Below are 22,400 nucleotides of genomic sequence, written 5' to 3'. Positions count from 1 at the left end.
TAATCATATTGAACATTAGAAGTTCATTCATTATCGTCATGAAGTTAGCTGGTTATATTATATTGAGCTTTATCACATTGGCATCTGCATTGCCCTCTATTCCTTACCTCAACAAACGCCTGGCTGAATCCCAGAATGTAACCTTGTACAATTCTACCAATACTGAGACTGTCCCTACTGTACCCGTAGTATTGGATGTTGTTTTATTAAATGGTACTTCTTGGATTTCAACTCGTGAAAGATTCTGGGCAGTTGAGAGCGGTGGAGACGAATTTGCCATTACTGATAGTTTGCACAGTTTGAGGTCTATTGACAATGTTCTATGGAGTCCAATTTTAGACAACATCGAGCATCCTCGACTTTTGGTACTAGATGCAATTGCTAGCAAAAGTCTATCTACAGTTGCAAGTGACGTGTCTGGTATTTCCGCTTATTGGAGTGAAACAGGTAGTAATAGCAATGCTACGATATCTGGAAGTTTTTATCCAACAAACGTGACAACCAATTCGTCTATGGCTTGGAACACAACCTCGAATCAGACTAACACTTCTTCTTCTGCTTCTACTGAAGTAAATTCTTTGATTCTCTCTTCTTTTGGATTAACTGAAAGCTTTGTTAACCACTCAAGTTCACGATTGGTAGTCGTTGGAGCGGCGAAACCAGCTTTAACAAATGTCTCTGTCTTGGATTCTTCCGAAACCCCCATTTATCAAAAAATAACTGAACAAAGTACTAGTCACATCCGACGCGAGATTCCTGAAATTGATGCCAAAGTCATTGATGTATTTGGTTACAACTTTTATTTCTTAGCCTTAAGCTCTTCTATCTCATTTTTAAAGAGCTTTGCTTTTTGCAATCAAACGTCTGCTTTTTCATTGTTCCAGGATATTGCTTCTTGTGGCTTATCTGGTCAACTCAGTTCTTCCTCTTGTCTGGACGGCAGTTATTATTCACTTTTCGGTCCCACTGGCTACTTTGCGACACAATTTGGAAGTTCAGCTGACGTTGTTGTAGTACAAAGTGAAACGAATTGCAATGCCACTATTTCTGCTGCTGCTTCCAACACCACATACGTGAATGTGAACAGTTACGTTGATTTGGCACCAACTTTGCTAACGAACTCCACGTACAACGCGAACTACACCAACAGTTCAATCCCCCCAATTCCCTATACTATTACCAATACCACGAACACCAATACGACTGACTTTAACAGTAGTAACTCTTCCGGTGTTGGACCTTTGGCATATTATGGATCTGGATTATTGAACATTTCTGATTATTTGAATACCAAAGGTGATGGACATGTTATTTTGAAGGGATCAAGTGGAACAATTTTGGGAGATTTCTACATCCTTAATTACACAAGTGTGGCTTTGGGAGACTACTTAATTCCACTTTGGTGGTAACGGGAATTGCACCGTAAAATACTGTTGATGTATCTACTAGGTAGCCTACCATTTTAGCATTTAATTAATTAGTTTGACTTTTTTGCACATTAACACGAAAATTCGATTTATAACATTGTAGACTGCCGGATCATTTTATTGAAATTGAAATCAGTTCAACTTCTACAAATCCCACTTCTCTCCTTTATGTAACGAAATCGAAGATTTCACAAATAAGCCGAAAAGAGTCCGTCATTACTGATATTACAACAGTGTAGATACAACCTGTTCATCATAACAAACAACCTCAAATCTGTTTTAGGATGTAATTAAATGTTTATAATCTTGACGAGCATCGACGTTATCAGTTTCGTGAGAACGAGGAAGAGCAATCCACCTGGGATTTTCTCTGAAGAGACGCATAGCGTGAATGTAATCGTCACTGGCGGTGGTAAACCGATGGTAAATTCCAGCTGGTAAGATAATTAGGTCACCTTTTTCCACGAGAAGACGTACCCACTTGTCATCAACTGAGCGCAAATCGAAATAGCCCCTTCCATCCATAATAAGACGAATTTCTTCATCTTCGTGTAAGTGCTCTTCAAAAAACTTTTTGACCATGGAGTCGTAACGCTCACCCAACTTAATACGGCTGACACTTACTTCATCGCGACTTTTGAAACCATATTGTTTCATCAGTTCATCAGCAAATGCATACAAATCACCGTCAGAATGTGAGCTAATCACCTTTGCGGCATTCAGTTGTGCTTCAGTGATAGGTATACCAGAATCATTGGGCTTTCTTTGGTCACCTTCGTCTTGAAACAGGTAAGCTCTCATAGTTCGAACTGCTCAAACGATTCAACGAAGATATTTCAATAAAATAAATAGAATTAAAAAAGTATATTAAATCAAACAATGAAATAATATGTAGTAAAAGCTGAGTAGGGATGGGGATGATGTTGAATTTTGCTTTTGCAAAATTTTTGTCAGTAGGCTTCCCCAGCAATTACAGGTCAGGTATCAAGCACGCAAGCATTTCATTATCAAGATTGTGATTCTGAATAGAACCTTGAAATAGAAATTAAGAAAGAAAAAAGGAGCAATAAATTCAATTATACCTTCATAACTCCTCCATGGAGGCATATTCATCCCAATTTGCACAACCATTGAAGTAATTCAAGTGGAAGTAAAATTAGGGCGCACGATTATATCCTGTCTGAATTTGAAGAATTTATAATTTACATATTCGCCCTTAAACGCAAAGTGCAGCTTTACGAAGAACAATCGAGTGGGAAGCTGAGTATCATAAACAGAACTCAAATACCCTTGAGTATATGCTTCCAACGAAAGTGATTCTGTAAGGTTTTATAAATATTTAAAAAAGAGAGAGTACAGTGCGGTTCTTGCAAACTATGATTTCCACTATAAGATGCTTTCGTTTCTCTTTTCGTGCGAGGCAAATCCTTATTCAGTCAATGTTGTGTACCCGAAAAGAAAACAACTTGCATTTGCCTATCCAAAGTTGCAGTCGACAGCCCTGGATGTTTCGTCAATTTCAAATGAGCGCGACATCACAAGGACCAAAGGCAAAAAAGCCATATCACTTGGAAAGAATCAATGAAGAAGAAATTGAGGAACTCTTTGTTCGCGGGAGTGGACCAGGAGGCCAAAAAATAAATAAAACAAGTATAGTGTCACAACTAAAACATATTCCGACTGGTATCACTGTCCGGTGTCAAGAAACACGTTCGCGAGAACAAAATCGAAAAATAGCAAGAAAAAGATTAGCGGAAAAGGTTGACGAGTTTAAACATGGAGAAAATAGTTTATTGTCGTTAAAAGCACAGAATATTGTTCAGAAAAAACGGAATCGACAGAAAAAAAGCCGAAGAAAATACGGCCATGAGAACGAAGAACAGCAAAATGATCAGTCTCTTCGCGAATGCCCAAACGAACAACAAGAAATCGAAAAGTGAGCATTTGTTCAGATATGCAGGAATAATCATGAGGCGTGACCGTACGCAGTAGGAAAAAGAAATTACTTCAATTATTTGTCTTATATACATTCCTGGCATCGACATTAAGCACCACGGATACGACGAGCTAGCTGCATATCGCGCTGCATGATGGTCACACGCTTGGCGTGAATAGCACAAAGATTAGTATCTTCAAACAGATGAACAAGAAAAGCTTCTGCAGCTTCTTGGAGGCATTGTAAAGCGGTTGATTGCCAGCGAAGGCCCACATCTGTAGAAAAATTGGCAACAAATTCGGATGAGATTTCACGAACGATTCGCGAAAACGGAAGACGTTGGATGAGCAGGTCCGTCGTTCTCTGATACTTCCGAATTTCTCTAAGTGCCATTGTCCCTGGACGATATCTTTTTCGACGTGGATGAGGTATTGGGTCTCCTGGTTCTGCCATTAATGATTTTTTAGCCATTTCCGTTATATTAATATCTTCTTCTACGAATAAGATTAAAATGAGTAGTAAAATTCCCAAGAATTGTAAAAATTTTTTAGGAAAAACAAAACTGTCGCGTCGCGTCTCTTTCCACGCTTGGTTAAAATGTCACTTGTTGAAGCCCTTGAGTATATTTCAAACTCAAAAAGTTTCTTTCAATAGAATCCTACTTTCGAAACCGCTTTTTAATGAAGCATTTTCAGGTTTACACCTGCTTTCTAGTTTGTTCAGGATACGGTCCAAAGTAAACAACTCGAAGTTCAAATCAACCATGCTCACGAGATTATTGAATTATCTTTAACGCGTCGATACGTAATGTAGGAAGAATTATAGTAAAGCGTTATTTAGTTTTGCACATAAATGTAACTCACAGTATATATGGGAACGCAATCGTTCATTTTATTCGAGTACTTCGGTATGTACAATTCTATGCAATACATAAAGGATTCATTATCATAAATAAGAAGGTTGAAGCTACTACGAAATTTTAGTTACTGAAAGTATACTTGGCTCCCTATATTTGAATATTTTTTCTACGTTATAGATGAGTTTGGTTTATTAAGAACAAGTATATGAGCGTCGTCGTATCATAAGCCAAATTATCTTCTATTATTATTTTTATTTCCTTTTTACAAGAACCTTTGTTGCAATAGAGGTAAACCATTCACGGTGGATGCCCGGCTCGTTCTCAGAGCAGCTGAATAAAAGTAGGTAAATAGTGGTAGGGAGGGACCTATACAAGAGATTATGAGTGCAAAACAGCAAGATCAACATTGTCGGATTTCATACTTGTATCAAGCAGCACATTATTTGCTTCAGCATACTGAAGAAGCAAAGTTTTCTAGACACTATATCTCCACAGCAAAACAGGTATCCCAAAAATCTGTTTTACGGTTACACCCAAATATAAAGAGAACGATTTGCAAAAAATGCAATTCTCTTATGGTTTTTGGTAAAACCTGTTCGGTGCGGACTGAAGAGCCATCTAAAAGGAAACCTGAAAGCGATCGTAGTTTGTGGGTATGCAATGAGTGTGGGTCAACAAAGCGCTTTCCTCTCTCAAACGGAAAAAGAAACAAACAAAAGAAGGATGATGATAGAAATGAAAATGAAATGATGGAGCCATAAAGAAATCCAGCAATTGGGCCCAATGAAATAAGAATCATGATTGTAGTACGATGAAGACCAACATCCGTTGGGTTCCTTCGTTTTGTAAAGGTAATCAAATCAATTTTTAGTCTTTTGAAACTGCAGGGGCTTTCGATTGTACATGGGCCATGCAGGAATGCAAATCTAAACGAGCGTTGTGTTAGCAGAGTATCACGCTTTTCTCATCCTTATTCAATACGTACAATTCCAGCAATAATGCTCAAAATTAAAAACACCTTGATGCTCAAGAACGAGTCATGAGCCAACCATCCTGCTATGTACGCTGCAACCTATAATTCACACATTGTTAATAACTTCACCAAGACGCATCCTTGAGCCATACACCAGATGTTAAGATCCCATAATTCATGTATTTTGAACAACGAATTTGTCCATGAAAATCGATTTTACCCTCTAAATAATTCATGGTAGATGTAAACTCCTTTTCTTCAATCAGTGATTTAATGAAGCTGAGCATTCGCTGTATTTGCTAATAATGGAGTTTAGTGCAAGGGATAGAATCCGCCTTAGTAAATAATCCTCTTAAACAGTGATTCATTCCACTGAAGGGAATTGAAGAATCTAAGACAAACTCGACGAATTTTCTCATCCTCTGGCAGGAAGAAGACCTGAGCTTAGCAGCAAGTTTGTGCGTTGGCAAGTCCACCTTGCAGCTAATAAAAATAGCACAAGAATGTAGAGAAGTATGGCATCATAAACTGTTGCTCGGTCGACTTTAGCCTTTCTCCCTCCATAACACCTGTGGTGTGTTTGATTCATGAAGACACCTTTACCCACCAAGATAGACTCTAGTCTTGGAAAAGTTGATTTTGCGTTTGGAAAACCTTTTGAAATTGAAATGCAAACAAAGTAGAATGACAAAAGCCATCTAGGCTAACTAGTTATTTCGTTTTTTTTTTTTTTTTTTGTTTTGAAGTGTTCCATTCGACAGAGAATTCCAATTTTACGATACAAAGCTCTTACTGTTCTGCAATTTACGCTGAATCTCGTAACTCGATTGTCTTCCAATCTACATAAACGTTTCTATGGTCGCCCGAAGAGTTGTACTGAAAGATTTTCTTTCTCCAAGCCCTCTTTGTAAATTACAGGCCCTGTTTCAAGGAAGTGTCCCAGAACCTGAACCTAATTTTGCTTTGCAAAAGCCATCAATTGTTCAGCCAGCTCAACATTTTGTGTACCTAAATAGCGCTTCCTCAGAAACCAATCTAGATCCAGACGGTTACGAGACTGTTTATGCTCCCTACGGACAGCATTTGTCGCATAAGCATCGTCTTTGGCTGCATGGGGTTTTGAAGTTCCATACACCGCTGCGATTATTTCAGGAAGCTGAATGTCATGAGGCCGTGCACACAAAACCGGTAGGCCAAAAGACAAAACCCATGTCTATGGCGGAAAAATGCGAATCAAAATGTAATACACTTCCTGCCCAGGTTCTCATTGAAAGAAAGATTTACGATCAGCAGCAGAATTTATGTTTAGAAGAAGACCGCACCTTGTATTATACAAATAAGGATTATCTAGCAGATGATAATAGGATTACCAGTAAATCTTCTTCGACGAAGTCTTGGTTATTTACTCCTACCGAAATCATGGTATTCCGATATTCGGCTTTGATGTTTAATGCTCATTTCATTCATTGGAATAACTCATATACAACGTCTGTGGAAAAGTATCCAAACCTTATCGTTCCAGGTCCATTGCTTATAACATCCATGGCGAATTTCTTTCGATTTTCATATCCACGGCTAAGTAAAAGAATTCGTCAATTTGATTATCGTCTTTTGGCCCCTGTATTCGTTGGTACCCCAATCCGTGTGTGTACAAACGATACAGCGACTGTTTGGCTAGAAAGCGATTCTACAGTTCATGCTACTTTACTAGCAAAAGGAAGATTTGTATTTGAATCGGCATAGTCAAGCATCTCTTATTCCTTTACAATCCACAGCTACAAGAAAGAACATACACGCTGCCAAACAACTTTGGCAACAACGACAAAAAGATTTTCCAATTTTTGTTTCAAGGAATTGATTAGCCTAAAAGGACCATGTTCAATACACTATTTTAATATTATTTTAACAAACCAACGAATTAATAAGTTAAATCCAATGGGGTTTGGTTTCAGAGCATTGTAAAACAACTAACGACATAAAGAACAACAAAAGATGAAGTCCAAGAAATAGAACAAAGAAAATTATTAAATATACATAACGAAAAAAAGGTATAAACCGAAAACCTCATCCCTTGTAGACATATTCAACATCTAGTCAACAAAAAATTAAGATTTTCTCATAAATTGCCGTAAGAAAAATAAATAAAAAGTTCCCTCAAATCGATACAGCTGTATCATTTTTTTTAAACTTTTAACCGCGACTTGCTGTATGCGTTTTTTACCTACCATGCTTCACACGTAAATGTCGAACAAGGGCATCATGGCGACTGAAATGTCTCTGGTCTCCACACACTTCACAACGGAAAACAGGTCGAGTTTTCGCATGAATTGTATCTTGATGACGTATTAAATCATACGTTCGTGAAAACACAGTATTACAGGTTTCACCTGTAGTACGATTTGGCAATGTGCACCGCACTGGGCCTGCCTGTTTGCCAAATTTGAATTTTCTCCGCTTCCGTTGTGTTCCAGCGGAAGTAGTTACACTTGGGGTTGGGGTAGTGTCAACTGGAATGGATTCTTTCTCTCCAGGAGCAACAACACTAGCAGCTGCTGCCATTGGATGATCTTCCTTCTTTTCAGTAGGAGACATACTTGATAAAGGTGGAGCTGGAGGAGGCTCGACCACAGACCCTTGTGCAGAAACTTGCGGTTTTGTAGCATCAAATGGAGCGAATCCACCATTCGCGAAGGAATTCTTCGTGGGAGAAGTAGATGTAGGGGATGGGCTGAGTGTAGTATTGGAAGGAACGACAACAGGCGGTTGAGTAGGAGAAAGGGAATTCATGGAACCGAGGACCAGGGAGGGGCGCTTCGGGCGATAGGGATTATTGATGGGAATAGGATAGGTACGATTGGAATGGGATGGAAGGGATTCAGGAGGGAATTGGGTAGGGTCTTGTATTTGAGAAGGAAGCATGTCGGAGACGCCATCCAGAGCTTCTGAGCCATAATCTGCATTGGCGGAGGGATTGGATGGTAATAAGGAGTCTGCAGCTTGAGCCAATGCCTGTGACCGCTGAACGGTGGGATAATCCAAAGAAGTGTCAGTTACGGGGTACGCATTGTAATCTAGGATGGCGTCGCCATTCAGCGACATGCTTGGCTGTTTGGGAGGGTTCTGATTCATGGTATACATTTGAAAAGCTTGAGACAAATTCGGCGGAGCAGGAGCTTGACCAGGATATTTTTGGGGAGACAAGCCGAATTCTTCTTGCTTGACTGGCATCATCGATGAATCCTTGCCGGTGGTGGATGAAAGAAGAGAAGGGACAGCAGCTTGCTCTTGTTTTGGTGCAATGGGTGAGGATGACATGGCGGGAGCAGGAGGAGCAGGTTTTTGTTGTTGCTGTTGCGGCTGCTGCCTCTGTTGTTGGTGGTGATGATGATGTTGCATGGCCGGATCCTTTTTCGAAAATCCTTTTGCCATTTGAGGGGGGGAAAGCAAGCCAGTTTCTAGAGAAGGGGGATCCATATCAAATGGATTCCCATCGACATCGGGAATTGAGCCAGTCCCATCGGGCATCACTTGGCTCGGGAGTTGTATCTGGTTGTTGGAAAAAGAGGAATCGTTGACGGCAGGAAGGGAAGGAGTTAGCGGAGGAGGGACCATGTTTTGCGTTGCTGCTGCATTGTAATCGGCGTTTGCCGGAGGGGACAAGGGCACGTCGAGGTCATTGCTAGTGGGAAGGGAATTGTTTTCGTTTGATCCATTGGACGGGGTGGTGACAAAGGCGGGATTGCTTCCCAAGGATGAGGGCGCACTGGCAAAATTTCCGCCCTGAGCATATTCGGCAGACATTGGATCTAGGGACATGTCCATGGTAGAGTCTTGAATGTTGTCGAGGGTAAAGGGGTCTATGCCTTCGGCCTCATTGTAGACGCGGATGGGGACATTCATCATATAATCCCAAGAGGACATGTCGGGATAACCCGAAGGGTCCATGGATTCCTTTGCATTTGGTTCCAATCGCTTCAAATCCATTTCGTTGTTTGAGATTTGGTCAAAATCGGTATCTGAGAAGACATTAGGAAACACGCTTGGTATGATCTGTTTATTGTTCTTTAAAGGGGAATTAGAAGGCAATTGGTGTTCCTGAAATCTCCAGTTCGAACCATATGGTTCATTCTTTGTGTTTTTTGATGGCGCTCTTGACTGTAATTTTTCTGTGGTGTCCATGAAAACTTTCAAACTACAGCCTCCCAGCTGTATATATACAGTGGTGACGTCACAGAAAAGGATCTAGAAAGCCGAAGTCATCGAAACAACAAACCATAGCAAGTGACGTTTTCCAAGGGAATTCGACCTATGATAGAGAGAAGCTGCGAACATGAGATAGATGACACGTCAGAAACTGATATCATTGGATATTTAATTTCCTAGAGGTGCCCATGTTAAGCGAATCCCAATCGTATGTCAGAATGCGAAAAACCGCTGATTCTCCACAAATCAGTACCGAGAGAAAGGAGTAAATAACATTTTTAAATGAAGTGCGCAAAACTTCGCAAAATCTCGCAAGGCCTCTGTATCCTATAGGAAAACAAACAAATATGTCAACAGAACGCTATGCTATGTTTTAATAACGTTGGCTAAGGAAAATGCCATGCTGGGCCATGTTAGTCATGGAGTGGTGCATCGTGAGTCGATCCTGAGAGAAATAAAGATGTGCGACGGACGATGTTGAATTCAGGTGGTATTTCATCACATGTAAGTATGGTGTCAATCCATCGTCGTACGTTCGTTGGAGATTATACCGTCTATTTATGTAAGCATTTGTAACTCGAACGTTTGTAAAGGTCTGTTATTTGTCGCTGTGGAAAAGTTGTTGAAGAGGAAGAGAGAAGAAAAGTGAAAAGGTAAAGGTTGTAAGGTTGTGAGGTTGTGGGAACTGGAACCCATATGGGACCTAGGTAACCGCGATGACCTATGTTACCCAAAGGGAAACAACGAATTCTTCTTGATTGTTCAAAATGTTGCTTTGTTTTGCTATTACAAAAATGCTATTACAAGAAATAAAAGTAAAATTAAAATTCAGAATTGTTCGCACGTCTTATTTTCTACATGATTCTACCTTTTTACGCTTCTACTACTCTTCTACACCCTCTTCCACTTCCCATACACAGTAAATCCATCAATTAACCAGGCAGGCTCCTAGCAAATACTATACAATGATGCAATGAGAAAACAAAAGCATGCAAACGTCATTAAAAAAACAAACATACAAAGAAGGATCCATATCAAAAGAATGTTGGAAGAGAAACCTCTGCAAGGCGATCGACCGATTCTAGCTTGCTCTCCTCTTGGCCATACATTTTCACGCGCATCTTTAAATGGCTCCAAAGAAATGATTTCGGTCCTACAAGAGAGCTAGTATATTTCTAATGATCAGCGATGATGATCAAGGTCAAGATCCATATAGCTGTTCCTAGCTAGCAGACGACGAAACCTTCTCTTACAATCCTTACAATCCAAATGATATGTTTCGGGAAATCCAATCCGTTTAATACGATCAACCACATACGTAGCCATACAGCACACTGTGTTTAACCACCGAAACCATAAATAGTACGGCCTTGGCGCTTCAAAGAATAGACAACGTCCAAAGAAGTGACGGTCTTACGCTTGGCGTGTTCGGTATAGGTGACAGCATCGCGAATAACACTTTCCAAGAACAACTTCAAGACAGCACGAGTCTCTTCATAGACCAAAGCAGAAATACGCTTGACACCACCACGGCGCGCAAGACGACGAATTGCAGGTTTAGTAATACCTTGGATATTGTCACGCAGAATCTTACGGTGACGCTTGGCACCACCCTTTCCTAATCCTTTTCCTCCTTTACCGCGGCCAGACATTGTTTAGTGATAATTTATTTAATGAGAATTCTGGTGTGGTGTTATATTTCGCTAGTCGAAATCCTTAGTCGATAAAGTTGGGTTCCAGTCCTCTATATATACGATGCGACAATCGCCATCAATTCATTTACGTCAAATCTTATAACAGGGTTCGGGTTGTTGATTAAATTTTGGGATTCACTCTCCGTATATAAGGATCCATCTGCCAACACCCAAGTTAAATTCTACCTCATACTAACTACACCAATTCTTAATTATGGCTCGTACTAAGCAAACCGCACGTAAATCCACCGGTGGTAAGGCCCCTCGTAAGCAACTTGCTTCCAAGGCCGCCCGTAAAGCTGCTCCCGCAACTGGTGGTGTCAAGAAGCCTCACCGTTATCGTCCTGGTACCGTCGCTCTTCGTGAAATCCGTCGTTACCAAAAGTCGACTGAATTGTTGATCCGTAAGCTTCCTTTCCAACGTTTGGTCCGTGAAATTGCTCAAGATTTCAAGACTGACTTGCGTTTCCAATCTTCTGCCGTCGGTGCTCTCCAAGAAGCCGTCGAAGCTTACCTTGTTTCTCTTTTCGAAGACACTAACTTGTGTGCTATTCACGGTAAGCGTGTCACCATTCAACCCAAGGATATGCAATTGGCCCGTCGTCTTCGTGGCGAACGTGCTTAATCATAAAGACGATTGCATTTTGTCTCTCTAAACGTTAATTTATGCTATGTATGAATTCGTATGAGTCTTTTGGATGAGTGTTCCTTTTATCCGTGTTCTTTTTCGCATTGTCATTCTTGTTTATTAATTGATTTTTTTTTTTTCATTCCGTAGTTTTGTTGGATGAGCCCGGGCGGGTTCTCGGGACATCTCTTATAACTTTTCTATGGTTGAATATGTTCTTTGCTTTTTTCTACTTAGATGGTACTTTTGACTACTACTACCTTTAGTAATGTTATTTTTTTGCGCGCAATGTTTTCTTGTTGTAGTCCTTTGTTTTATGAAGTTTTCTTGTAGGCAGTTGATAGTCAAATCGTAATCTACTGTAAAATCTCTTAAAATTGCAAAAGCTCGAAAAATGCAGTATTTCATTATTAAAAGAAAAATGATTCATCAAATTCTGGTACTTCTGCCGGCGCTGGTTTAAGCTCTTGGCCCATTATTGTAGTCTTGTTTTCTGTGGCTATTGCTTCAGGTTCTTCTTTGCTCGTAGCTTCTTCCTCGATTGGCTCCCTACTAGGAAGACTTGAAGGAAATTCAAATTTCCAATTGCGTAGCAAGTCAAGAGCAATTACGTCGCATCCCATTTCATTATAGACACGAGCGCTATTGAGGACAAATCGATATTCGAGCATTTGGTCCCTTTGCAGTACGTCGCCTCGCAGAAAGTCGTACAGTAGAATTAATGCAGGATCATCCGACGTATACTCATTCTTGGCTTTTCCATGACTCTCTTCTGCGATCTCTGTCCCTCCGTGCGTCTCACCTACATGGTTGTCCATCTCAAAGGACTCTATCAAATCGTTGTCAACTTCAATGAGCGATCGTAGTGGAACAAGCAGACTTTTGATTGATTTCAGTTTGTCATTTAACATCGCGAAACCCCAATTTGCAAGCCAACGATCATTGTAATATGCTGCTGAGGGCAATACAAACTCTTCGATAATTCTTTTTAAACAGCTTTTCCCATTCCCTTCATACGTTCGCACCACAGCCACAGCTAGTGATAAACTATGCAAATTGCGAATGCAAACTTTAGCTGCATCATACGGACTGTCTGCCAGAAGAAAGAATGCGGCTGCATAAAAGTAGCGATGCTTACTCAAAAGCGCAAATGCATTCTTGGATGCTGCAATCTTCCATCGGTTCTGTGTGAAATCATTTGAGAGGAATTTCACCGTAGGTCTCGATTCTTTACTCCAGCCAGCCAAGCTCCAAAGTTTTCGTAAAACTGATAGCTTGCCAAGTGCTATATGGTATAAACTAACTTTCTCAGGATCCCGATCGTCGTTATCAACATAGTGGTTTCTAGACAATTCCTCAAAGACGTTTTTTAATGCTTGTTGATTTAGCCAAAAAGGTAATCCGTATTCCTCTACGGCCGGCCATAGCAGGGTCTTCCCATGAGCTTTTACCGTGTAGTCAAGCAACACACTTTTATTAGTACTGTAAAATGCCCACAAAACATCACGGGTAGGAAACCGATTCGATCGCCGTTGATACTTGTTTAAAATATATTGGTTCAGCATAATACAAAATCTTCTACCATTCAAATCCAATGAATCTCGAAGTTGATCAGCTTTACAACACGCCTCGATCACATTGAGTAGATAAAATTGTGAAGACCGTGTTAAAGTTTTCACTTTCTTGTGTTTCAAAAGGTAACACAAGTCTGTAGTAAATGCATCCAAATAGGCCGTGGGATTTTCGGAAACAGATGGCTTCTCACCAGAAAAGTCCGTCTTAATTATAACTTCATTGGCATATTTCATTAAGGCTTCATAGAATGAATTCATTAATTTTTCGTCATCATGTTCGTATAACTCTGAACACTCCATATTCAACAAATAGTGCATAGGGTGATCATTTTTTAAAGAAATGTAGAACAGCAATAGAATTTTTCTAACCAAGTATTCTTCGTTTCTGAGCAAGAGCTGCTGCAAAAATTGCGGGTGAAATACCGGTAAAATACCATTCAGTTGGTAAGCAAGATCAAAGATATTATTTGCTGTTCGTTTTAGGGCGGAAGGAAATAGTAGAGATTTATTATTAGGAAGCTTGCTTTTGAAAAAAAATAAATTATTTCCGGCGGCAGTGACCAAGGTACCATTATCTAGCCAGGAAGAATCACTAATAAGCATGTCCGTATACATACTCAAATTATAACGTCGAATAGGTACCCAACAAGAAGCATCGCTAATATAAGATCGGCGGTTTTGACATAATAAGATAACATCATGCTGAAAACCTATAGCAAGGATGGAATGAGAGTTGGGGGTCGAAGTCCAATCTAAATCTATTATTGGTCCATAAATATTAAAAGTGTTGGTAAATTCTTGATTGGCGGTAAAAAAAGAGCTCCCTGTATCAAAAATAGACAAGCGAAGCCGGTTCTCTGAAACCACCGCTACTTTTCTCGAAGTGGAGCCCTTAACCATGTCTGCGGATTTGATGTTCGTTTGTACTCTAGAAAACTCGGATATGGTTGCATTCGAAGGTCCTGAAACTTTTGCCATCCAGGTCTGAAGCAACCCATCATCAGATATTGATACAAATACTTCTCGTTCGAACGATTCTAAACTGCTTAGGCTTAATGTTGAGGACCACCCCATAACATCAACGGCGGAAGCAGTGTGAACATTAGGGGCAAACCCTACTCGATCTAGAAACTCGAGTTTTGAGCTTTCATGATTATCTAATAGTACATTATAAAACCAAGCATGACCACCTTCTGTTAGTGCACACAACACAGAAATACGGTTTTTTTGCACAGGCAAAATAAAAAATGTGATAATTTCACTAGTAGGGACTTTGCTACTGGAACAAAGTAATACAGGAGCGAACGTGTTATCGCAATGCCAAAGTTTTATAGTGGAGTTATTAACAGTTACTGCATATTCACCGGCATGTAACGGTAAAACAAAGTCATTTCCCTCTAAACGGAGTTTCGATCGTCGCACCAATGACCTATGACTATCACTAGATAAGTACGATTGTAGCATGCAAATGCGTTGATTATCACAAGAAGCAATTCCATGTCCATTTGATGTTCTAACCAGTGTTTTTATAGAAGTGTCATGTCCATAGAACATTTGAGTGGTATGTAGCGCAAACTCCTCATCTGAATATATACCTGATAATTTAAAGGCATACTCGTTGGCGAAATCCTGAAAACGAATTATAAATTTATAATCGTATACATCTTCTTTTATGGTTCTATACACCGTAAGAAATCCATCCGGTGGTAAAGCATTCCGTGGAAACCTGACAGGAACACTCCTTACAAGTTTAGCAGTCGTAAGACAATCTTCATCCATGTGGAAAGAAAATATGTGTACTTTGGAATCAGAAAAAATGAAAAACAATTGTGGATGTGAATTGGCCAGACCTACCAGCTTTGGAAGAACAGGGTCATCAGGCAAATTGCCCGAGTAGCGACTAATGGCATGAGCCAAAGCAGCTGTAAAATCGTCCCTTTCAAGTAAAAAACAAAACGGTGCTGAGTTTTTATCAGTATATTCCTTCAAATCTAAACAACATGAAAGATGCATGAGCTGCGAGCCAAATCGGCTACCGGTCTGCCATATGCGCAAAACATGATCAAAACCAACTGTGTAAAAAAAAGGGAGAGAACTGCTAGAATCTGGATGTAATGGTCTAGACCACGAGTAAAACCGTATGGGTACTGGATGAGGAAGATAACTAAAATCGTATAACGACGTTACGGTTCCTTGAGGAGATGATCTTAACCAGACTTTAGCCAAAGGATTGCTTTTTTCAACAGATGCGATGTAACAAGCATCGGACGATAGACTTGATCCAACAAAAGGGATGCCTGATGCTGAATCCAAGGACCACAGTACACGGACTTGCTCATCAGAAAAATCAAGGATGCATAAGTTTTTGTTTGTACAGACTAAAAGGTCTAAATTATATCCCCAGGATAGAGTCTGAATACAACTATTGCCAGACACCTTATATGTAAGATAGTGTTCCCAATGCCATTGCTCATCTGGCAAGTACACAGTTACGAAGTCCGAATACGATACTGCCAAGGCTGCACCACGACGATTTAACGCAATGGCAGAGACACTTTGATCGAGTTGTATACTTTGGTAATGCTCATAGTTATTTACAATAATGGCGATAGAGCAAGCTGTGCCTAAAGACTAGAAGCATATTAATAATGACTAGTCATTGAAAAAAGATACGAAATATAAGTATCTCAGACATACCAAAACACGCTTTTTCTTCCAGTAAACATAATCCTTGGTAGAAGCGCCTTCTAACGGAGTGCCTGGATTAACAAAAGCCAGGGGCATTCTACGTAAGAATTCAAATCATGAACTCCCAAAGATCTAAGTTTTTTACAAGAACGAATTGAGTAAATGGGTTGTGTTTGTTTGTTTAAGCATACACCTTTTATGGTTGTTTTTCCTCGTTTATTTCATCACAGAATAAAAGGTAACAGCGTTACTTGGTAAACAGAAGAAGCTGTTGGATTGACAAATTTGAAAGAAATGTAGAAACGGTGCAGTACTTTTGTTATTACCAGTTTTATAAATTTAGTCTTGGAAGAATGGCACAGGCGAGCCCTCATGTGCATTTACGAATCCTCAGCATTTCTCCATCCTGTGGTTATGGAGAATGAAATCAAGCAAGCATAGTCGAGGAAAACATATATTGCTATGCTACACTTACTAAGAATAAAGGATAAGGAATTAAAAGAATGAATGCTTTCCAAAAACTTTTCTCTATATGACAATGATATACGAAAGTCAATGTGCGTTGCTTTAGTAAATGAGAGAATGGAGTTTTGCGAAGCATTCGTATTGTAATAGCATCAACAATTGCTACATGGGAAATTTCATATCCACTTTCTTTTGAATGAAGATTCCAACACGAATGTTTATATCGAAGTCGACGGTAAAAGATAATACACTGACAATCAACGAATATCTATATGAAAAATTTGTGATGCTTAAAGTATAATTGGCAAAGCAATACAATTTTTTTCGAAAAGAAAGCCGGCGTAATGGCGGCATCAAAAGAACATGTCAATTGTGTTTGTACTAATTGCGGGAGACAGTTATCAATTGAAATCCAAAATTGCAGAAAAGCAGCACTTAAATAGTAAAGCATGAAGACTGTATGATTTTAGACTGTTGGCATTTCCTACTTGGTTATTTCTTTACCGGACAATGGAAATCATGATGGGCACAAGACAACCAAGTTCTTTCGCATAAAGGAAGTTACTGCCATCTGAATTAATGAACACATATTGAAAACAAATCGAAAGTTGCATAAGCGCTTGGAGCAAACAAAGGTAATGCTAACCTGACTATTGAATTTCTTCGCCCGTTTATTTAGGATAATAAAAACTAAAAGATTCATTTTTCTATGGTTGTTCGTACATATTTTTACATCATTTCGGTAGATCGTCGAACAAGGCGTCTTACTCGTTTTTTGAATTCTTGAGCTAAAAAAGCAGTTAGTACGTAATTTCCAAGCTACAGGGTTTTTCAACATATTTACATACGACTCTCGCGGAATTCCTTGGCTGCATCGAGATTAGCTGGTGATTCGTCGTTTGGAGATGAGAGCATGGAAATTACACTGATCAAAATGGTTTCAGGTGAATGAACAGGTAACCAGCGCTCGCCTGCGTCTTCATAGCCAAATTTATCATCACCGGGAGGATGAAGAATGGAAATGCAGACTTCACCGTCAGGGTGTACATTAGGATGCCAAATATCAGTAGTGAACTAGATAAGTAATTAGTATCCAATTCTACAGTTTTTCAACGATGGCGAATGCGATAAGTGTAATCATTCGGACAAGTGAACTTACCTTCATTTTTGGTGGCATTAAAGGATAATCCTACAAAAGTAGTTAGAAAAGTGAAAACGCTCTCCAAATGGGTCACCAAGTCGGATCCTCAACTTTAAACAACATACCTGAGGGAATGTCAAAGTTGCATGGAAGAAACCGCCCTCATAAAGCGTGTCATCAGGGCCGATAATCATAACTTCCCATTCATAGATGGATTTATCATCTACCAATCCCACACTGAAACCTTGAGGAGGATTTTTTTGGATTTCCTAACAAGTGTTAACCAGATAAGTTTCATTTCAAAGGCTGAAATATTTTTTTGATAAAATAAATCAATATCATACTTTCAATTGTTTCCGAAGAAGCTGTTCACTTGCTGACGAAGACATATTTGCAAATTTACTTTGAGGGCAAATAAGTTTTTGAGTTTTTAAGAGATATCTTAGCCTTTTTTTTTTATAAAAAAAAACAAAGTAGAAAGAAAAAAGTGATGAACAGAAAAAAGAGGTGAAATGGTGTAAGGCGAAATGCTTGCAAGGTAATTGCTTTGGACAAAGAGATTAGCACTTAAACTTGAACACTAATGATGGGCTCGTGAGGCATATTTATTTCGTTTAAAGCGATTTTATAACCTTTTTTTTATATTTAATAAAACATGTTTACTGCATAGTCGTTAAGTATCAAGAGCAATTGCGTGTATTTATTATGCTTTGCTGAAATTACGTTTAGAACGAAATTTATTCCACATTGTTGTTTGCAATTAATCACTGACTGTTTCTAATTAAAACACTGATAAAGGAACTTTGATTGATTCAATTCTGATGATTGATACCATAATGAGTTTTCCATGGTTATTACAAACATTAACATTAATAAATATTAAAACTTTAAGCTGATTCCAAATGGTTAATCTATTTTAATGGAGCCGTAAATTTTGTTCACAAAAAGAAAAGAGCCGAAGAAACCAACAGAACCGCATAAAAAGAACACTAGAATAGAAATCATAAGACTGTAGCCAAAGTACAAAAGTGTAGTTGCAAACGAAGTCGAGGAGATTCTGTTAATCCAATAAATAATAGAAAACACAAAAACATAGACACCGCAAAAGCCAGGCGTAGTGAAAGATCGCCACCACCAATTATAATTTTCGGTGCATAATTGAATGTATACAGTGATGATTGATACCATAACACAAGTTGTAATTAAAATACCAAAACAGAAAAATGAAAAACCAAACATGAAGTACAGGGGATGAAACCACAAGCTATCAAGAATAAAGTAAAGCTCAATTAAGATAGCAACAAAAGGAATGGCTCCGCCAATGAGGGCAGAAGAAGCAGTGGATATCCAGATACTTTGAGTAGGAATTTGTCGAGGGATTTGGTTTGTCCTGACAGGAGGAACAAATTCTCTTGATCGAAATCCAATCAATGACCCTATGAAACTTAGTGGTACAGTAAATACTAAGTAAAGGAAAATTAACAACAACCAGCTTGTAAATGGTACTGTTGAAGAAGAATTCTTAGCTGAAAATACTATGTTAAAGAACAAAGCCCCAGCTAACAAAATTCCAGGAACGACAAAGGGGGTCAATAAAAGATTTCTTTTTCTCAGCATGCCTTGCATTACCTTGTAAGAAACGGAAGATACAAAACCAGAGACAAAGCCGGAGACGATAAAGAGGGCTACTACGGCTGTCGCAATGCTACCACGTCGTGAGGGAGCAACAATTCCGAAGATAGCAAACAAAATAATGGCGGATGTCATAAATAATAATTGAGCACCGGTTCCCAAAAGAATGGAAAAAAGCATGGGTCTACGAGGTGGCCGAAAGACATCGCCATGAACCAATTTCCAGCCAAAGTCCTCTTGAACATCTTCTTGATCCAAAAAGGCGCTGTTGTATTTATCTATGTCACGATTCAGAGTACGGAATAATATAAGACAAACGATAAAGATCAAAAAGATGTCAAAAATACCTGCGTACAATAAAAACATCCATCGAATTTGGTTGGAGGGTCCGTGCATATACTTGTCCCAACGAGTAGCCCAAGGAGTTGTGGAATACTTCCAGGTTACTGAATAAGAAGTGACGAATGTTAAGTCATCCTGGTCAGGCAGTACTTCATGAGAATTAGACGTAGAGCATTCGGGTTTGCCATTCTCAAACTTCGATTCGCGGGATACAGGTTTTACATATGCACCCACGACTCGATGTTGATTTTGCGCGCTAGTGTGATATTCTACGATAATATCGTAATGGTTGTAGAGGAGAATACCCTCTTCCGTAACTCTTCCCAGTGGGAATCCAGGAGTCAACTGGTAGTTATCAGGATTAGCATATCCTGCATATGTAGCTATAGGAAGATTGTCAATATTCCAGTGAACCACGTAGTTTTGAGAAATCAGGTCTTTCAAAAATTGAATATCTGGCTTGGACATGTGAGACGCACAAAGTGGGATACAAGAAGTATTTTTAAGCATTTTCAATTCCAAAGGAGAATTGTAAAGACGGTCGCCGAATAAGACACTTCCGAGAGATTCGGGTTGTTGAACAATTGTCTCAGGTTGGCAAAAATGAAATCGATCATCATAGTCTAAAACTTTGCATTAGCATAAAATCTTCAAGTTTTAGAAGAATTGAAACAGCTTAAACATCTCTAAAGTCTCATCTCAGTTTCAATCATTCAGTAGCTTACACTCATAATTGAAAATGTCAGTTCCATGTTCTGCACCATTAGAGGGGGAGACAGTATTTACGGTCGTATCAACAATGTCATCAGGAGCATAATTTTTCGGGCCAAAAGTTGTCAGCTGAAATGCCAGGCACGACGGGAGCAGATACAGAAGAACGAAGAATCGAAAAGAAAGCAATGAATCCAGAATTAACTTCATACTTTATTCAATTCAGAAGACACCAAAAGATGTTCCTGATCAATGGAAATTGACAAGAAGCTGTAAGAGTTACGGAATGCAGCAGTTCGATCTCATTTGGTCTGACTTTTCACTCCTTGTGTATCTGCGTTTCTCGCTATAATAGATTATCATAACTCCTTATTTTGCCGTAAATAGCTTTACATACTATAACGAACAGTTGAATGAAAACGAATAGCAGTTAAACAACATCAACTGGAGCTGGTAATTGAAGTCGGAAATCGGATTGTGAAAGGCCTCTGTGTTTTTGTAAATGGTACGTAAAGCAAGACCTTTATTTGTTTCTTCGTGTTTATTAACACTGCTAGTAAAATGTCGGTTCACGAGTTTCTGGAGGTGTTAAATCGGTCAATTCGGCAAAAAGATGCCAATGCATTTTCACATTGTTTTGTATTTTCAAATTCTAGCGCGTTTTACGCAGAATTATCCTCAAAACTCCCACAGGTACCGTCTCTTGGGTCGCGTTTTGACGATGGCTAATGTTTCTTATATAATATAGGACCCTAAAGGCAAAAGTAAACTCAAGGGTGAAATACAAAAAAGTTTTGGAAAAATACGAGGCTGGAAGGAGTCTGTGGTTTCGTATCTGGAGTTTGTACAGAAAGCTGTTTCGGGAGACCCTATATCTTGTTGGTCTTCTCTACAAACTGTTTATGTGTATGTAGCCTTTTCAACATCTGGATTAAGTTGGTTTTTGATGGGTATTAACTTTGCTTAGGAATTTGACAACTTGCTTTGCACACCTTGATGGAGCATGGCTAGCATCTATCATCAGATCAGTTTCAACTTTTTATGTGAATTTGTCGATTCATTTAGATAGAGAATTTCCTCAAAACTCTGGTGCTTTGGATACGAACGGATTCCTTGAACGCAACTTTATAAGTGAGGCATCGCGAAACGTTCAACGAGCTTTCAATGTTATTTTGAGTGACCGACAACCCAGCAGTAGCCCTTCAAAAAAGGATGCTGTTTTTACGATTTCAAATCTTTTGTATAAGTTGTATTTCCGTCTAAAGCAGATACGGCTTTGTCAGACAATCCAGGCCAATGTTCTGTCTTCCGGCGTGTCCATAAACCAAGCTACCAGTGCAGAAATTGTTACTTTCCGTTACTATCTAGGTCGTTGTCATCTTTTCCAGCATAAAATTCATCAAGCGGAAACGCATTTAAGGAGCGCTTTTCTCAATTGCCCAGATGAGTATTACAAACAAAAGAGGTACGCTTAAACTCGATTTTTATTCTGCTAACAGCTGGTAGACTAATTTTAATTTATTTAACGACGTGTGGTCTCATCCTTGGCAAATTAACCAAGTCTTATCATTTAGAGAAATACGGTTTAATACCGATATTTCAACCATTAATCCAGAATTTGAAGAAAGGTGATCTTCGTTCCTTTCAACTTTCTTTGGAAGATGTCTCCAGGCGAAATTGGTTTATAAAGCATGGCATATATTTGACCTTACATGATCGCTGTGAAATTGTGATCTGGAGAAACTTGTTTCGTAAAGTGTAAGAGTGTGTATTTTTGAGAGCTTCGTGCTAACAATCCAATCTAGCTTCTTTATGACATTTCGAAATGCCCAAAAAACCCCCCATGTGAATGGTCAGTTTTTATTAACAGCGGCGCTTGTTAGTACGCAAGATGAAACGTTTGATATTGATGATGTGGAATGTATATGTATATCTTTAATTGATCAAGGATACATCAAAGGTTATATGATTCATTCATCAGCTACGCTTGTTTTGAAGAAAGATGCAGCTTTCGGATTTGCTCCTATAGAAAGTGTTATGCCGATTGTCGGAAAAGATAGAAATGAAGAGGAGTTTTTCCAGAAATAATAAAAATAATTCTCTTTCCTGTTGGATGATAGACTAAAT

The 22,400-nt window shown here is 39.1% G+C and overlaps 14 protein-coding genes across 14 annotated transcripts; 6 read left to right on the top strand and 8 right to left on the bottom strand.

Moving 5' to 3' along the window:
* Nucleotides 1-38: 38 nt before the first annotated feature.
* SOMG_00700 (Schizosaccharomyces specific protein) lies at nucleotides 39-1,409 on the top strand (the record flags this gene model as incomplete). The annotated part of the gene is made up of 1 exon (XM_056179494.1): nucleotides 39-1,409. The coding sequence occupies one exon, from the start codon at nucleotides 39-41 to the stop codon at nucleotides 1,407-1,409; it is 1,371 nt and encodes a 456-aa protein (XP_056036245.1).
* Nucleotides 1,410-1,706: 297 nt separating this feature from the next.
* Nucleotides 1,707-2,228, bottom strand: adi1 (acireductone dioxygenase family Adi1; the record flags this gene model as incomplete). Its single annotated transcript, XM_056179493.1, has 1 exon — nucleotides 1,707-2,228. The coding sequence occupies one exon, from the start codon at nucleotides 2,226-2,228 to the stop codon at nucleotides 1,707-1,709; it is 522 nt and encodes a 173-aa protein (XP_056034808.1).
* A 575-nt stretch (nucleotides 2,229-2,803) lies between these two features.
* On the top strand, nucleotides 2,804-3,367 carry pth3 (mitochondrial aminoacyl-tRNA hydrolase Pth3; the record flags this gene model as incomplete). The annotated part of the gene is made up of 1 exon (XM_056179492.1): nucleotides 2,804-3,367. The coding sequence occupies one exon, from the start codon at nucleotides 2,804-2,806 to the stop codon at nucleotides 3,365-3,367; it is 564 nt and encodes a 187-aa protein (XP_056034807.1).
* A 104-nt stretch (nucleotides 3,368-3,471) lies between these two features.
* cnp1 (centromere-specific histone H3 CENP-A) lies at nucleotides 3,472-3,834 on the bottom strand (the record flags this gene model as incomplete). The annotated part of the gene is made up of 1 exon (XM_056179491.1): nucleotides 3,472-3,834. The coding sequence occupies one exon, from the start codon at nucleotides 3,832-3,834 to the stop codon at nucleotides 3,472-3,474; it is 363 nt and encodes a 120-aa protein (XP_056034806.1).
* A 768-nt stretch (nucleotides 3,835-4,602) lies between these two features.
* On the top strand, nucleotides 4,603-4,983 carry rpr2 (RNase P subunit Rpr2; the record flags this gene model as incomplete). Its single annotated transcript, XM_056179490.1, has 1 exon — nucleotides 4,603-4,983. One exon carries the CDS (start codon nucleotides 4,603-4,605, stop codon nucleotides 4,981-4,983), a length of 381 nt encoding a protein of 126 aa, XP_056034805.1.
* A 99-nt stretch (nucleotides 4,984-5,082) lies between these two features.
* Nucleotides 5,083-5,431, bottom strand: spc1 (signal peptidase complex subunit Spc1; the record flags this gene model as incomplete). Its single annotated transcript, XM_056179489.1, has 3 exons — nucleotides 5,083-5,148; nucleotides 5,208-5,294; nucleotides 5,348-5,431. The coding sequence occupies 3 exons, from the start codon at nucleotides 5,429-5,431 to the stop codon at nucleotides 5,083-5,085; spliced, it is 237 nt and encodes a 78-aa protein (XP_056034804.1).
* Nucleotides 5,432-6,050: 619 nt separating this feature from the next.
* On the top strand, nucleotides 6,051-6,938 carry htd2 (3-hydroxyacyl-ACP dehydratase Htd2; the record flags this gene model as incomplete). Its single annotated transcript, XM_056179488.1, has 1 exon — nucleotides 6,051-6,938. The coding sequence occupies one exon, from the start codon at nucleotides 6,051-6,053 to the stop codon at nucleotides 6,936-6,938; it is 888 nt and encodes a 295-aa protein (XP_056034803.1).
* Nucleotides 6,939-7,412: 474 nt separating this feature from the next.
* On the bottom strand, nucleotides 7,413-9,374 carry rsv2 (DNA-binding transcription factor Rsv2; the record flags this gene model as incomplete). Its single annotated transcript, XM_056179487.1, has 1 exon — nucleotides 7,413-9,374. The coding sequence occupies one exon, from the start codon at nucleotides 9,372-9,374 to the stop codon at nucleotides 7,413-7,415; it is 1,962 nt and encodes a 653-aa protein (XP_056034802.1).
* Nucleotides 9,375-10,738: 1,364 nt separating this feature from the next.
* Nucleotides 10,739-11,050, bottom strand: hhf3 (histone H4 h4.3; the record flags this gene model as incomplete). Its single annotated transcript, XM_056179486.1, has 1 exon — nucleotides 10,739-11,050. One exon carries the CDS (start codon nucleotides 11,048-11,050, stop codon nucleotides 10,739-10,741), a length of 312 nt encoding a protein of 103 aa, XP_056034801.1.
* Nucleotides 11,051-11,306: 256 nt separating this feature from the next.
* hht3 (histone H3 h3.3) lies at nucleotides 11,307-11,717 on the top strand (the record flags this gene model as incomplete). The annotated part of the gene is made up of 1 exon (XM_056179485.1): nucleotides 11,307-11,717. The coding sequence occupies one exon, from the start codon at nucleotides 11,307-11,309 to the stop codon at nucleotides 11,715-11,717; it is 411 nt and encodes a 136-aa protein (XP_056034800.1).
* Nucleotides 11,718-12,130: 413 nt separating this feature from the next.
* rav1 (RAVE complex subunit Rav1) lies at nucleotides 12,131-16,078 on the bottom strand (the record flags this gene model as incomplete). The annotated part of the gene is made up of 2 exons (XM_056179484.1): nucleotides 12,131-15,925; nucleotides 15,992-16,078. The coding sequence occupies 2 exons, from the start codon at nucleotides 16,076-16,078 to the stop codon at nucleotides 12,131-12,133; spliced, it is 3,882 nt and encodes a 1,293-aa protein (XP_056034799.1).
* Nucleotides 16,079-17,176: 1,098 nt separating this feature from the next.
* Nucleotides 17,177-17,977, bottom strand: ubc15 (ubiquitin conjugating enzyme E2 Ubc15; the record flags this gene model as incomplete). The annotated part of the gene is made up of 5 exons (XM_056179483.1): nucleotides 17,177-17,235; nucleotides 17,296-17,521; nucleotides 17,607-17,636; nucleotides 17,714-17,857; nucleotides 17,933-17,977. 5 exons carry the CDS (start codon nucleotides 17,975-17,977, stop codon nucleotides 17,177-17,179), a joined length of 504 nt encoding a protein of 167 aa, XP_056034974.1.
* A 517-nt stretch (nucleotides 17,978-18,494) lies between these two features.
* On the bottom strand, nucleotides 18,495-20,483 carry emp70 (EMP70 family endosomal transport protein Emp70; the record flags this gene model as incomplete). Its single annotated transcript, XM_056179482.1, has 2 exons — nucleotides 18,495-20,185; nucleotides 20,288-20,483. The coding sequence occupies 2 exons, from the start codon at nucleotides 20,481-20,483 to the stop codon at nucleotides 18,495-18,497; spliced, it is 1,887 nt and encodes a 628-aa protein (XP_056034975.1).
* Nucleotides 20,484-20,834: 351 nt separating this feature from the next.
* Nucleotides 20,835-22,361, top strand: pci2 (TREX/TREX2 complex subunit Pci2; the record flags this gene model as incomplete). Its single annotated transcript, XM_056179481.1, has 5 exons — nucleotides 20,835-20,966; nucleotides 21,022-21,179; nucleotides 21,241-21,738; nucleotides 21,780-22,031; nucleotides 22,079-22,361. 5 exons carry the CDS (start codon nucleotides 20,835-20,837, stop codon nucleotides 22,359-22,361), a joined length of 1,323 nt encoding a protein of 440 aa, XP_056034966.1.
* Between the last annotated feature and the right edge of the window lie 39 nt (nucleotides 22,362-22,400).

This window comes from Schizosaccharomyces osmophilus, chromosome 1, assembly GCF_027921745.1.
Source record: "Schizosaccharomyces osmophilus chromosome 1, complete sequence".
In the NCBI taxonomy this organism is placed as follows: domain Eukaryota; kingdom Fungi; phylum Ascomycota; class Schizosaccharomycetes; order Schizosaccharomycetales; family Schizosaccharomycetaceae; genus Schizosaccharomyces; species Schizosaccharomyces osmophilus.
Note: the sequence above shows the minus strand (reverse complement) of the source record. Positions and strands in the feature narration are given on the sequence as shown.